General features: G+C 46.0%; 7 protein-coding genes across 8 annotated transcripts, besides 1 other annotated feature; 6 read left to right on the forward strand and 1 right to left on the reverse strand.

Moving 5' to 3' along the window:
- Nucleotides 1-422: 422 nt before the first annotated feature.
- Nucleotides 423-3,051, forward strand: TSTA_033290. 2 transcript variants are annotated; one of them, XM_002480471.1, is made up of 9 exons: nt 423-544; nt 609-714; nt 783-934; nt 997-1,488; nt 1,541-1,655; nt 1,715-1,859; nt 1,914-2,014; nt 2,068-2,405; nt 2,461-3,051. In XM_002480471.1, exons 1-9 carry the CDS (start codon nt 482-484, stop codon nt 2,797-2,799), a joined length of 1,851 nt encoding a protein of 616 aa, XP_002480516.1. In that variant the 5' UTR covers nt 423-481; the 3' UTR covers nt 2,800-3,051. The 2 variants fall into 2 exon arrangements, with proteins under 2 accessions (XP_002480516.1, XP_002480517.1); XM_002480472.1 differs by having other exon boundaries at nt 783-1,488.
- A 380-nt stretch (nt 3,052-3,431) lies between these two features.
- TSTA_033300 (uncharacterized protein) lies at nt 3,432-4,511 on the forward strand (the record flags this gene model as incomplete). Its single annotated transcript, XM_002480473.1, has 3 exons — nt 3,432-3,720; nt 4,046-4,308; nt 4,461-4,511. The coding sequence occupies 3 exons, from the start codon at nt 3,432-3,434 to the stop codon at nt 4,509-4,511; spliced, it is 603 nt and encodes a 200-aa protein (XP_002480518.1).
- A 123-nt stretch (nt 4,512-4,634) lies between these two features.
- TSTA_033310 (capsule-associated protein CAP1, putative) lies at nt 4,635-6,941 on the forward strand. The gene is made up of 2 exons (XM_002480474.1): nt 4,635-6,565; nt 6,625-6,941. The coding sequence occupies exons 1-2, from the start codon at nt 4,845-4,847 to the stop codon at nt 6,674-6,676; spliced, it is 1,773 nt and encodes a 590-aa protein (XP_002480519.1). The 5' UTR covers nt 4,635-4,844; the 3' UTR covers nt 6,677-6,941.
- A 107-nt stretch (nt 6,942-7,048) lies between these two features.
- Nucleotides 7,049-9,036, forward strand: TSTA_033320 (alpha/beta hydrolase, putative). Its single transcript, XM_002480475.1, has 3 exons — nt 7,049-7,392; nt 7,481-7,956; nt 8,007-9,036. Exons 1-3 carry the CDS (start codon nt 7,245-7,247, stop codon nt 8,820-8,822), a joined length of 1,440 nt encoding a protein of 479 aa, XP_002480520.1. The 5' UTR covers nt 7,049-7,244; the 3' UTR covers nt 8,823-9,036.
- An 85-nt stretch (nt 9,037-9,121) lies between these two features.
- Nucleotides 9,122-10,268, reverse strand: TSTA_033330 (uncharacterized protein; the record flags this gene model as incomplete). The annotated part of the gene is made up of 3 exons (XM_002480476.1): nt 9,122-9,307; nt 9,334-9,932; nt 10,070-10,268. 3 exons carry the CDS (start codon nt 10,266-10,268, stop codon nt 9,122-9,124), a joined length of 984 nt encoding a protein of 327 aa, XP_002480521.1.
- A 730-nt stretch (nt 10,269-10,998) lies between these two features.
- On the forward strand, nt 10,999-12,234 carry TSTA_033340 (uncharacterized protein; the record flags this gene model as incomplete). Its single annotated transcript, XM_002480477.1, has 2 exons — nt 10,999-11,685; nt 11,719-12,234. The coding sequence occupies exons 1-2, from the start codon at nt 11,038-11,040 to the stop codon at nt 12,232-12,234; spliced, it is 1,164 nt and encodes a 387-aa protein (XP_002480522.1). The 5' UTR covers nt 10,999-11,037.
- Nucleotides 11,098-12,507: a mobile genetic element.
- TSTA_033350 (uncharacterized protein) lies at nt 12,250-12,806 on the forward strand (the record flags this gene model as incomplete). Its single annotated transcript, XM_002480478.1, has 2 exons — nt 12,250-12,480; nt 12,525-12,806. Coding segments are annotated over 2 exons (477 nt in total), but the record flags the coding sequence as incomplete, so codon positions are not given.
- Nucleotides 12,807-12,881: the final 75 nt, after the last annotated feature.

A 12,881-nucleotide genomic window follows, 5' to 3' on the forward strand; every position in this document is an offset into this window, starting at 1 on the left:
CCCTATTCGAAAAACACGTCCAAAACAATAAACTCGCGAATTCTCATCAGTTTACGATTTCATCACTGTTCAATTCTGCTATTTCAGGTGCGTACATCCGCGCTTTGTTACCCGCCCAAACATCATCACCAAACCAATATATTCCACCCGTGTGCTTGTGCTTCGCTCGACCCCACGATATTCTCCCCTCGATAACCAGTCGCCTTCTACTCTCTACCAGCCTCACATGCGTTTTCACTTTCCTCATTCCTTCTTTTACTGAGTTGAATTTCTGAACTACACTTCTAATTTCCCCTCTGATCAGGTTAGCAGCGTCCATGCAAAGCCTGTTCAACACTACTTAGTTACCTCGTTTTGTTTGACTACTGGGTTGAAACACAGACACGACTCGCATCCCAGTGTCGGCATCATTGGATTTGGAACTCCCAATCCTTAATTTCTTCTCCTTGTGCAGCTGCCGGTCTTACAAACATCAAACACAATGGATTCGACGGCTGAAAGCGATGAGCTCTACCCCATCGCCGTTCTCATTGATGAGTTGAAGGTATGTTTATTTTCCGTGACATCTCCATGCAGAAGATTTTGCGCTAATTTATTTATCGTTCCAGCACGATGATGTCCTCCTACGTTTAAATGCGATCCACCGTCTATCAACAATCGCCCTAGCTCTTGGTCCAGAGAGGACGAGGGACGAGCTCATCCCTTTCCTCGATGGTGAGTGGAAAGAGAATACCATTGCTAGGACTCAAAATTCACCAGCCGCTAATAACAATTACTATTAGATTCTGTTGAAGACGAAGACGAAGTCCTGACCGCTTTAAGTGAGGAACTGGGCAATTTCGTCGAATACGTTGGTGGTCCAGAATATGGGCACGTGCTTCTTTCGCCTCTCGAGAATTTGGCAGCTATTGAGGAGCCTTTGGTTCGAGAGAAGGTGAACAACGCTGAATCCAAATGAATGACCAATAGTTGTTAACAACAAGGATCTAACTATAGGCCGTTGAGTCTCTTAACAAAATCTGCGATCAACTCTCTCCAAAGCAGGTCGAGGAGGAATTCATACCTTTAGTGCTCCGTCTTTCCAAGGCCGATTGGTTCACGTCCAAAGTCTCGGCTACTGGTCTCTACTGTGCCCCTTATCGCAAAGCCACAGCTGGCATGCAGCAGACCCTCCGCCAGAACTTTGGTAGTTTGGTCCGCGACGAGACACCCATGGTGCGGAGACAGGCCGCCAACAACCTTTCTAAATTCGTCAAGGAACTTACACCCCAAGTCATCATCGACGAAATCATTCCTCACTTCCAATACCTTACCAGTGATGATCAGGACAGTGTACGACTGTTGACAGTGGAGATTCTCATTTCCATTGCGCAGGAGATCCCAAAGGAACAACAATCAAGTCATGGTATTCTGTTGACGTCTCTGCGAAATCTTTTCGAGGACAAGAGCTGGCGAGTCAGGTACATGGTGGCAGATAGATTCGAGCAGGCAAGTTCTGCGGGACGTCCTACTAGCGAACAATTGCTAATGCATACGGCAGATTGCAAAAGCTGTGGATGATGAGGTCGTAACACGGGACCTTGTGCCAGCATTTGTCAAACTCTTGAAGGATACAGAGGCGGAAGTCCGAACTGCCATTGCTGGACAAATTCCTGGTGCGTGTTTTTCTGCTGTTTGCTTATTTCTACCTTCGTTGCAACTAACTTCTCTTTAGGCTTCTGCAATTTGATCGATCGTGATACCCTTCTTAATGAAATTATGACCAGTATAGAAGACCTTGTGTCTGACCAGTCTCAACACGTGCGTGGAGCGCTGGCAACCCAAGTTAGCGGACTTGCTCCGATTCTTGGAAAAGAGGAGTAGGTTACATGCATTGTTCAAGCAGTCTAAGAGAGCTGACAAGAGTTATTTAGGACCATTTCTCATCTCCTACCAATGTTCCTCCAGATGTTGAAAGATGAACATCCAGAAGTCCGCTTGCACATCATTTCAAAACTCGACATCGTCAATAAAGGTAAGTTACAGTCATAATCATTGGTGATAATCGCTGCTGACTAGTACTTTCAGTCATCGGAATTGATTTGCTTTCACAATCGCTCTTGCCGGCTATTGTGCAATTGGCCGAGGACAAGCAATGGCGCGTGCGCTTAGCCATCATTGAATACATACCTCTTCTTGCGAGCCAACTCGGCGTCAAGTTTTTCGACGAACAGCTCAGCGATCTCTGCATGGGCTGGTTGGGTGACACGGTGTTCTCCATTCGAGAGGCTGCGACACAGAACTTGAAGAAACTCACAGAAGTTTTTGGTGTTGACTGGGCGAATCAATCTATTATTCCCAAGGTGGTGGCCATGGGCGCACACCCCAATTACCTTTACCGAATGACTACATGCTTTGCAGTTTCGGTAAGAACTCCTGATAAGGATTTAATGAATATTGATGTGCTAACATTCTTGTTAGACTCTCGCACCTGTGCTCAACCTTGACATCATTGAAAACTCAATCCTTCCAATCCTAGAAAGACTAGTTACTGATGATATTCCCAACATTCGATTCAACGTTGCAAAGTCCTATGCTGTCTTGGTTGACACTTTACGTCGGCTCCCTGCATCAGGTACGCTACAAGATTTGGAAAAGGCCGGCGAGTCGGGTACCCCGGCACCTCATGGCCAAGAACTCATTCAGCAACGCATAATACCCCAATTGGAGAAATTGCAGCAAGATGATGATGTCGATGTTCGGTATTTTGCCACAACCGCCGCGGGTGGACAGGACGAGGCCATGCAAACTTCACCATAGACACTCAGCCCATATAGCAGCTATTCTTACAGACTGAAAGCTCAAGTGATCAGTTAATCACTTTGTACGCAGAAGGTTCGGACTACTAATCAAGAGGGACTGTTCAATCAATCTTACAACATAATCAGCATTCATGTCGGAATAAAAGAGATGCGGTTTTATGGTTCTTGAAATTTTGCACGTGCGCCAACCCTCCATGTAAAGAGTATGACTAGGTATCCCTGTCAATAAATGCATTGACTTTAATCCAAGAGTTTGTCTCGCACGTAGCTTGATACGAGGCGCTTCCCACACTTTTCTTTTTTAGCATCCTGTCAGGCTAGAATCATTTGTCAGCATAACACCGAAATTCCCCTCGGGCTTCACTCATCGGGACTACGATACCCGAATGTACACCGAACAGATATGATCTCAAATTAATATATATAGCACTATCCTTTGTGCTTTGAAATCCGGGGAGTCCAATCGTTGATGATGCATTGAGAGGCTGTATTCTTGCCCTACGTGTCCTTTCCACGTTGATATTGAAGAGCACTATTTCTCAATCATCGAAACCTTTGCATCAAATAAGCAGTATCTCAATTATATTCGACACGATATACTTTGCTAAAGAAGTATAAACAGAATCAACCATGGCTTGGCCTTATCGCTTCATCCTATCCCTCTCCGATGAAGAGCTTGAACGTCGGCGCACTACCCTCGACAACCGCGGGCATTACGCTCAGCTCTCAGCACTCATTCTTCTCGGCGCTTTTTTTCTATTTAGCCTTGGGAAAGGAAATCGATTTGAGTATAACAGAGGGAAATCCTGGTGGGATGTACCCGCCATCAAAGGTGCTAGCGAGACCCGACGACAGTACGCTGTCGCCCTATCTTGGCTTTTATGGCTTGTGACTCTCAGTATATGGAGGACAGACGATGGTGAGTTTACTTTCAGACACAATCCAACCTTGGAATCTCAAGCCTAATGATTCGATGCAAGATTACATTCACCTGACAAAAGCTTTGGGTCATGTCGGTCTATCTCAACTACCCTTTCTGGTGTTACTGGCTCCTACCTCTTTCATCTTTTCTTCAAACTCAACGCTACCGTCAATCATCTCTTACCTGACCTCGATTCCGCAGCCAGTATTGACAGCATACCATCGTCTTCTTGGGCGCTTCGTCATTGTGCCTCTCGTATGCAGTCATGCAGCTCTTTTTCTGCTATTTTACATCCAAGTGCCCCATCCTGAGTTTGGCATAGTCTTCTTCAAACGCATTCGGGATTCAGATGTTCAATACGGCCTAGCAGGGACGTCGTTCGCTATCCTCATTCTAGTACTTGGTCGTACCAATGTATGGAAATTACGAGATTTGATCGGCGCCTCGAGACCGGAGGCGCGACGGCAGTTGTTTTACGTAGTACATCTTGTACTCGTGGGTATTTTCTACGGATTGGCTTATTCTCATGTCAAGTATGCGCGGCCGTTTGTTTTGGAGGCTATGGGAGCTGCCACGGTTAATTTGGTGTGTTGTAAGTTGTTGGCTTCGCGCTGAGACGCATACAGGGGTAGAGCACGATGATCACCGTATAGTACGGTATTCTATGTTGGGAGGCAAATAGAGAGCAAATGGATATTTCATATTTTAGTATGTTCTGTCAAAAAGTATATATATAGTATATTCCTTTAGCTTTCGTCAATATAGCTCCTATTATCAGTAAGCATTAAGTCGAGCGTGACCCTTGAAGATAGGAGGTCAACTGTCCCCCTTTAAAGTTCTGGCCATCCGCCAGATCCACAGCACGTGCGTTACGTCAAGACCGTTTTTCAACCCTCCTTCGTATTCCAAACAACACAAGACTTTTCCAGTCCCTCTAGTGTATCGACTTTCGACGTCTCAGAGTATTAAACCCGATAGATCCTTCTCTCTTCGGTGTTTCAATATCTGGGTGACTTGGTTTCTCCCACCGCGCATTGCCCGCCCGGCATCCCTTGCCATGGGCAAGCTGTCTTCATCAATTCCTTTGTCCGTTTTATAGATTATACCCGACATCCGCAGGGATGAGGGTCTCGCGAACGCTCTATCTTTTGTGTTTTCTCACAATTGCCGCTTTCACATTATTCTTCCTCCGAAGCCCTGAAACAGACACAGGGCCTAAAGCACCCTTTGAGAAGAGCTTACCCGCCGACTTTGAGAACCTACTACAACCGACGACCGAGGATTCGCACCCGATCGCACGACTTATCAACGATGCCAATACTGATTTTGATGCGAAACTGGCTCGTCAGTCCAAATCTCTGACGGAGGCAGTCGAAGAATATCGTCGTCGTTATGGAATGCCGCCGCCGCCGCATTTCGATAAATGGTTTGCATTCGCGAAGAAGAGAGGTGTTCAGTTGATTGATGAATACGATACAATATACCATTCACTGCTCCCTTTTTGGGCTTTATCGCCTCGTGTTATTCGGAGTCGGGTCCATGAAGCCCTTGGGTACGACAACGCACTCATCGGTCTTTTGATTCGGGAGGGTAAAGTTACCAAGGTCGAAGGTGGAGGAGATGGTTATCAGTGGCAGCGGGAGGCCACTGTTGGCATGTTGGAGAGTTTTGTGGAATATCTACCTGATATGGATTTGGCGTTCAATATACACGATGAACCTCGCGTGGTAGTTCCGCACGAGGATCTCCATCGACTGGTTTCTTATGCAAAGGATACGGCGATTCCTGCTACTCTAGAGAAGACTTCGCTACACAATAAGTGGTCACCGAGGCCGTCGGATTTGAATAAAGGTGACCGGATTGAGGAGGTCAGGACGACTCGATTCAACAAATTCGCCCATCAGCCTACTTGGACTCATTCCCGTCTTTCCTGCCCAGTAGATAGTCCTGCACGCTCGCTCGAAGAGAATCCACGCGATAATATGGAACCTTACGCCACAAGCGATCTGGGGTTCATTCACAATACTACTGCTTTTACCGATATCTGCTTGTCTCCTTCGTTGAGAAATACTTTTGGATTCTTCGACCGACCGAATGCTTTCAACATTGTTCAGGACCTTTTCCCGATTTTCTCGCAAAGCAAAATATCTAGTTTCCAGGATATATTATATCCCAGTCCATGGTACTGGATTGGAAAAGTTAGCTACAATGCGACTCGCGATTACGTCTGGGAGGACAAGATATCTCAAATGTATTGGCGCGGATCGACTACTGGAGGGTTTTCACGCGATGGAGGATGGCGCCGACAACATCGACAATTATTTGTCAAGAACGTCAACTCTGCAAGTGATGCAACAATTTTCTCTCAGAGGGAAGATGGGAGGTGGATCACTAGCAATGTTCCACGTCAAGACGTCAAGTCGTTATTCAATGTCACGTTCACCTATGTCGGCCAGTGTGACCCAGGCGACTGTCGCGCCCAAGAAGAATACTTTGATATCTCCCCATCCGTCGACCAACAAGACGCATGGGCTTACAAGTACCTGTTAGACATTGATGGGAATGCCTTTAGTGGACGTTACCATGCATTTCTTCGCAGCAATAGCCTGATCTACAAGATGGCCCTCTTCCGAGAATGGCAAGACGAGTGGGTTGATGCATGGGTCCATTATGTGCCCTTGGGGATGAAGGGTACTGATGCTGTGGAAAGTGTTCGTTACTTTGCACAGGAGGCGGAGGGCAAGATCCAGGCGCCACGGTTGGCCAAACAGGGCAAGGAATGGGCACAGAAAGTCCTCCGAAACGAAGATCTTGAAGTCTGGTTTTTCAGGTTGTTGTTAGAGTGAGTCTATCCTTATCGTTCTTCTAGTGTCGTTCCACAAATACTAACCAGAACATAAGGTACGGACGACTGATTGACGATGACCGAGAGAACATTGGCTTTATGCCGTGAGCTGAGCACTTATATAATTACATGGTCCTTCGCTACTTTCTTTTCTTGTTGCTCTTTTTGGTCTTGTATCCAGCTATATACCACTTGTTGTTTTGTGTATATGAATGATCTCAAAGTCTATGGAAGTTGCACACCGGGGCATGCGACGATGGCGTTTGAATTGGCGTAATGGGAGGCGCCTATCTGAGCATTCAGTATGCTTAGTAGGTCCATTGATGAGAAATTGCTTACTCTGTATATACTTGTTTATTTATCAAAAGGCATGTAAAGTTTAAGTATGCAGGGACCGAGGTTAGCGTATAGCTACGTCAAGCGAGCCTCAGATTTTAGGCATTAACTTTCGGAGCTTAGGGGCGATCATTTCTGTAAGCCACCACCTGATCCTCTACTTAAACATTTGTTCTTTTTGTGTTTTTTTTTATCGACCCAACTGCCTGAAGTCACGATAAATTATCAGAAGGTACTTGAGACACTGCTCAATCGTCACAGGTCGCTCTCTGGATAGCACCGTTCTTCATAGCTCGCCTCTGAGCGAGCTCCAACTCGCCACTCAAGCTACCTATCGACCATGGCGAAGACGTATCTGGGAGCTCTGAACTCCCTGCTCATTCAAGCCATTGGTTTGATGTTTATGCTCTATTACTGGTTTTTGACTATTATAAATGGTCAATTCTTCAAAAAGCCGACAGCAGAGTATAAATCTGAATTGGCATTAGGTAGGCTATTTACTTTTTCTTGTGTAATCCCTGCCGTGCGATAATTCGACCTCGAAACAGAACGATGCATGCTGATGTGTAAGTACAGCTCGAGATCATTTCTGGAACCTCTCAAAACAACCATTTGATCTGCATCATCGTTTCTTGACTCTGCGCGATGGCTTCAAGTTTCATTATGTTACTAATGCCATCCCGGATCCTCAAACACCTGCTTCAAAGCCTCTGGTGATCTTTGTGCATGGCTTTCCAGATAGTTGGGTGGTATGGCGATACGTCATGGGCTCAATCTGGCTTCGCGAAACAAGCAATCTCGTGGCTGTAGACCTTCCTGGATATGGAGGCTCGGATTTGCTGAAGCGGTATTCTGCGACTGAAGTCCATGAGAAAATGACAGAATTTATCATCTCATTGAGGGAACTCTATGGGATTGATAATCCAGAGAGAACTGGTGCTCAACAACGAGTGATTATTGTTGCTCATGATTGGGGTTGTGTTATTTCTATGCGCCTGGCAGCGGATGCGCCACAATTGGCGGATCGATTTGTTCTCACCAATGGACCTTTGGTATACCATTTGCCTCTACTGCTGATGAATCGGAGCTGACTACGGGCTAGATTTCCCTGGTTCAATCGAATATTAAACGGCTCATTTCTTCCTCAGTCAAAATGCTAAAGCTATTTTCTCACTCTCCGTTACAATCGCGGTCAATGGTGAAGAAAGCTTTGCACACGATGAATCCAGTCATTCGACAGGCCGTGGCCTCGGGCTATGTCTTTGCATTGCAGCTTGCACTCCCCATAGTGCGTCTTCAGGGAAGCGGTGGCGACACCGCACTTCTACGAGCGATCCATAAAATGGCTCACGGTGTGAACAGCATACCTTCTGCGAAAGAAATTGCTGAGGGAGTGGCAGGTTGTCTGGGGCCTTCCCTCAGACAAGAGAATACAGAGACATCTGATTCCGAAAGATATTCCAAGGACGTCGTCAAACAATCCTACGGTGAGAAATATGTCAGCATGACCAATTACTACCGACAGGGAACAAGTACCGGTCGATGGAAGAAGTCCCTCGAGACCATCACAGGACTTTACAGTCTAAGCGACGGGGGCGAAATAAGGCGCAAGAGCAGTCATTCCGGCGTCTTTGACGAGGGACCCGAGGGTTCACTGAAAGCCAAAGCCACGATTGTCTGGGGCATGGAAGACGTTGCTTTGAATCCTCATCTCAACCTAGATGGGATCGCGGATTATCTTAGTAGAGATAGTCAAGTTGTTACATTACCGAGAGCGGGTCATCATACACCGGTTGAGAAGGAGAGTCGGCTTGCGTTGCAGAAGGTAGTCGAATGGGCTGTGGCAGGGGAAGAGGGCGATGTGGGTTCGGTGGCTAAAGCCGTTTATCCTGGAGCAGTAGTGACAGTTACGGCTTGAAATTTATATTCTAATTGAATGATGTATCGGGAGTTGATAACCCTGCTAAATTTCAAACCAGATGAACACTTGAAGTTCGATTTATGTGTTGGTTCTACGGTATCGCTTAAGCGTCTTATGGGTGACTACTCAGTCACGTACGCCCATTTGGGAACTCCATTGGCCTATCAAGTCGACTACTAATCTGTTAACGTCACCCCTCTTCAGACAGCCGCTTCACTGAATAGCCTTCAGGAAATCTTTCAAAAACATCCACCTCCCCCGATCCTTATAATCAGCCTCATCCCACTGCGTCAACTTCAACGGGAAAACGGCAAGATATCAAGTAAACTACTATCATGCACAATGACAACAAACACATCAGCAACGCAATCAAAACCCTGCAATTTCTCAATAGTAACTTGCGCTTCCTGTGGAGAGGCATTCGTCATGTGGTTATGTTCATAGAATGGACTAGTTTTGCAATCAGAGCCATCATCTTTTTGCTTTGCGAGATGATGCTTTCGAATACAATTGCTGGATGTGAAGCTCCTTGGTGGATGTGATTGCCGAGCAAGGATGAATCGATTTGAGACGGGATAGGTAACTGGGTCGTTGGACGAAACTCGCCCGGGTGATGTGAGATATCGCCACCGAGGAAAATGAATTTATCCTCCGCAGTGCGTGCGAGCGCACTTATATGATCGTGAGCTATCGTAAAATTCAAATTGATTAGTTCCATGGCTAGGAACAACTCCGTAGACAAGAAGGTTTTAAACTTATTATGTCCCCGAGTCTGGAGTATATAAAAACTCCCATCACCAAAATAATCCAAGGCCGGAAACCCCCCAATGTGCAAGTCGCTCGAAGAGAAATCCAGTTCAATAACCTTCCTTCCCTCAAAAGCATCATCGACGGTTATAGCATAGGGGTTTCTGGGCCATCCCGGGAATGTAGTCTTGTCACTCTTGAACCCTGATCCGACAATGAGTGAAGTGCTCGAAGGGAACAGGGATGGATCTCCGGTATGATCCATATGATGATGAGACCATATTATTTCATTGATTGAGTCGATTGGGATGTTGGAAGCAATAAGTTGGTCTGCTACGCCTTGTTGGACGTCGAATGTTGCTGCTTTGGATTTTTCAATTTGGTCAAGGATTGTTTTTGGGATTAGAACCTATTCCGTTCCCTGCATCTAATGATAAAGGGAGATGATAAATGCCCACTCGCTGGAGATTGTTTCTCTTTTCATGCTTTCATGATACCGAGATCATATAAGATCTTCTTTCCGGATCTTTTGTTCTCGATCAAGAAACTGAAGCATGGAACGTCTAAGATGTTGTGACCTGGAATTGCGTTCTTGAACATCCATGCACATGGTACACCGGTTCCATCGGCCAGTATGACGGAAACGTCTACTGTTGAGCCGGTATAGGGGGGAACAAAAGGAGTACTTGAAGTCATGCTGCTCTGGTAAGAGATGCGATTCTGAACAAGGGGTGTGAAGCAAAAAGACGATACAACTGAATTCCTCTCAATCTCAAATGGTACATAGGGCTTCTTATATCATACCTCGGACACTTTTAGTCCGTATGCAATACGTCAATTGCCATGATCGGCATCCTCAAAAGACCACGATCTCATGGTGGCTTGCGGGTGCGGGTTCCGCATGGGATACAAGACATGCTTGTCTTGGGTAGCATATTGATCTTGTAAGAAAAAGGAACATATATCATTTTTAATCAATTAGTGTGATGTTCTCTAGAATGAAGACGATTGAAAATTCCCAAGGGTCCACGCCGCACCCGCATCGAGAGCTAAGGCCTGTACGGCTCATGGCTTTTATCCTTTTGCGAGAATTCGTAGCTAAAACAGACGACTAGCTTTCGTCTATCTTGGCATGATCGCCCACCACCCTTCTGATACTAGTTGTATCGTGTGTTATTGGACAGGATTGTCACAGGTCTTGAGATGAAAGAGTAGCCCTGCCATCATGTGACCGTTTCCTAACTAGGGAGTAGAGGTAGGGTTTGCCTTTTCGACTATACCTAATTAGGTACTAAGGAAGTGAAGAGCTTAGTTAGGGTTAGGGTGAATCCCTAATCGCGCTCACCCCTTTTACTGCATTACCCGTCGCCTCTCGGTGGTTGTGGGTCGGCTCCGGCTCAACGGAATCAATTTTTACATACGGAGTACAGATTGACCCAAACTGAGCTTCAAAATCACCACCAAAATGCCGTCTGATTCGTACAAAAAACAGGAACTCGCTATAAAAATAGCAACAGAGGAATTAGCGGCAAAAAAATTCAAGAATATCAAAGATGCGGCGCGAGCTCATGCGATTCCATATACGACTCTTTACAACCGCGTCAAGGGCCGCGCATCTAAATCGACCCGCAAAGCAACAAACCGCCTATTTACAGAGTACCAGGAACGCGCATTAAAAGCATGGTTAGCTTATCTTGACAACATAGGAGTCCCTCTTACGACGGAGCTCTTGAAAACGCAGGCCAATCTTATACTACGCAATATAACACCACTCGGAGATGTGCCACGCGTTGTAGGGCCTAATTGGGCAAATCGCTTTTTCGAGCGCCTAGGCACCGATTACGCACGAATCGTACAAAAGCCAATGGACCCGAATAGATTCAACGCGCAGGATTTTGGTGTCTTACAAACCTGGTTCGATCGTCTAAAGATTGAAATCGATACCTATAAAATTACGCCGTCAAACATTTTCAACTTCGACGAAACCGGATTCCGGCTCGGACAGGGAAAAAGGGAGGCAGTAATTACTGCATATGAGCGCAATGAGGTCATTGATAGCGCAGGCAGCCGGGAATCAATTACAATTATTGAGTGTATAAACGTACTCGGAAAGGTACTTCCTCCGTTTATTATACTCGCTGGCAAGGCCCATATGGAAGAGTGGTATCGCGATCTAGAGGATGATTACGTTCTTGCAATATCCCCGAATGGATATATATCTGACGAGCTTGCTGCTGAATGGCTCATGCATTTTGACAGATCTACAGAGGAAGAAGAGAATAAGGGATATCGACTTCTTCTTATGCATAATTGCGGCGCTCATTTGACCTGGCAATTCCTCGATTATTGCCAACGGCATCGGATTATATGTTATTCGTTCCCACCTCATACAACTCATATCCTACAGCCATTAAATGGCGTGCTTTTTCAACAATATAAGCATTTTCATGGGAGAGCGGTGAACCGTCAGACACGCCTTGGAGGCCAATCTTATGATAAAAGCGACTTTCTACATGGGCTTCATAAAGTGCGTTTACAGGCCTTTACACGGCGTACAATCAAGGCAGGCTTTCGGAATGCAGGCATCTATCCTTATGATCCAAAGGTTGTGCTTAGGCCACTGCAAGCAAAAATATATTCACGTGGCAGTCCTATATTATAAATTTTTGATGGAGAGGAACGGAACATTCCAAGTTCACCAACAACCGGATCTCGCTCACCACCGAGAGACACCCTAGCTTTTGAGAAAGATGTCAAAAGATTACGACGTGATATTGCCGCTATATCCGATTTTTTTGATCAGATAAGCCCTTTTTTAAGCCGCCGCGTCAATAGGATTGTTGATGCTGGACTTTCTAAGGCTCACCAAAGTGACCTTTACGAGCACCATATAGAGCTGCTTACAGAGGTCAACCGGCGCCGCAGCCATAAGAAACTTAGCGGTAGGTGCAGATTGGAGGAGTTCTTACCGTAAATGATACCAATCCGGCTATTGAGAATCGTAAGCTTGACGAGATGGAGAAAAATAAGAGGAGGATAGAACGGGAGCGCGAAAGAGCGAGAGAAAGAGAAGCTCGAGAAATGGCACAGCAACAAAGCTTACAGGCAATTCAAGAGCCTATAGATGAAAGTGCCGTATCTTATTTACCCGATTCGTCACTTCTTTTTATAGATATAGAGGGGGAAGCGCGTTTGTGAGGGTATTCAAATATGTCAATTTGTATGTAAAATTCGATTCCGTTGAGCTGGGGGCCGACCGACACCAGCAACGGTGTAAGGCGCAGCGACGGACACTGGAAAGACGTGCGC

Source organism: Talaromyces stipitatus, genomic scaffold, assembly GCF_000003125.1.
Source record: "Talaromyces stipitatus ATCC 10500 scf_1105507295541 genomic scaffold, whole genome shotgun sequence".
Lineage (NCBI taxonomy): Eukaryota > Fungi > Ascomycota > Eurotiomycetes > Eurotiales > Trichocomaceae > Talaromyces > Talaromyces stipitatus.

What these genes read in the sequence shown, in the direction of transcription:
- TSTA_033320 (XM_002480475.1), top strand. Translation starts at nt 7,245, where the DNA reads ATGGCGAAGACGTATCTGGGAGCTCTGAACTCCCTGCTCATTCAAGCC. An exon ending in TAAATCTGAATTGGCATTAG is followed by an intron (nt 7,393 to 7,480) that starts GTAGGCTATTTA and finishes GTGTAAGTACAG; the next exon opens with CTCGAGATCATTTCTGGAAC. An exon ending in TTCTCACCAATGGACCTTTG is followed by an intron (nt 7,957 to 8,006) that starts GTATACCATTTG and finishes ACTACGGGCTAG; the next exon opens with ATTTCCCTGGTTCAATCGAA.
- TSTA_033290 (XM_002480471.1), top strand. Translation starts at nt 482, where the DNA reads ATGGATTCGACGGCTGAAAGCGATGAGCTCTACCCCATCGCCGTTCTC. An exon ending in GCTCATCCCTTTCCTCGATG is followed by an intron (nt 715 to 782) that starts GTGAGTGGAAAG and finishes AATTACTATTAG; the next exon opens with ATTCTGTTGAAGACGAAGAC. An exon ending in CCGATTCTTGGAAAAGAGGA is followed by an intron (nt 1,860 to 1,913) that starts GTAGGTTACATG and finishes AGAGTTATTTAG; the next exon opens with GACCATTTCTCATCTCCTAC.
- TSTA_033310 (XM_002480474.1), top strand. Translation starts at nt 4,845, where the DNA reads ATGAGGGTCTCGCGAACGCTCTATCTTTTGTGTTTTCTCACAATTGCC. An exon ending in TTTTTCAGGTTGTTGTTAGA is followed by an intron (nt 6,566 to 6,624) that starts GTGAGTCTATCC and finishes CCAGAACATAAG; the next exon opens with GTACGGACGACTGATTGACG.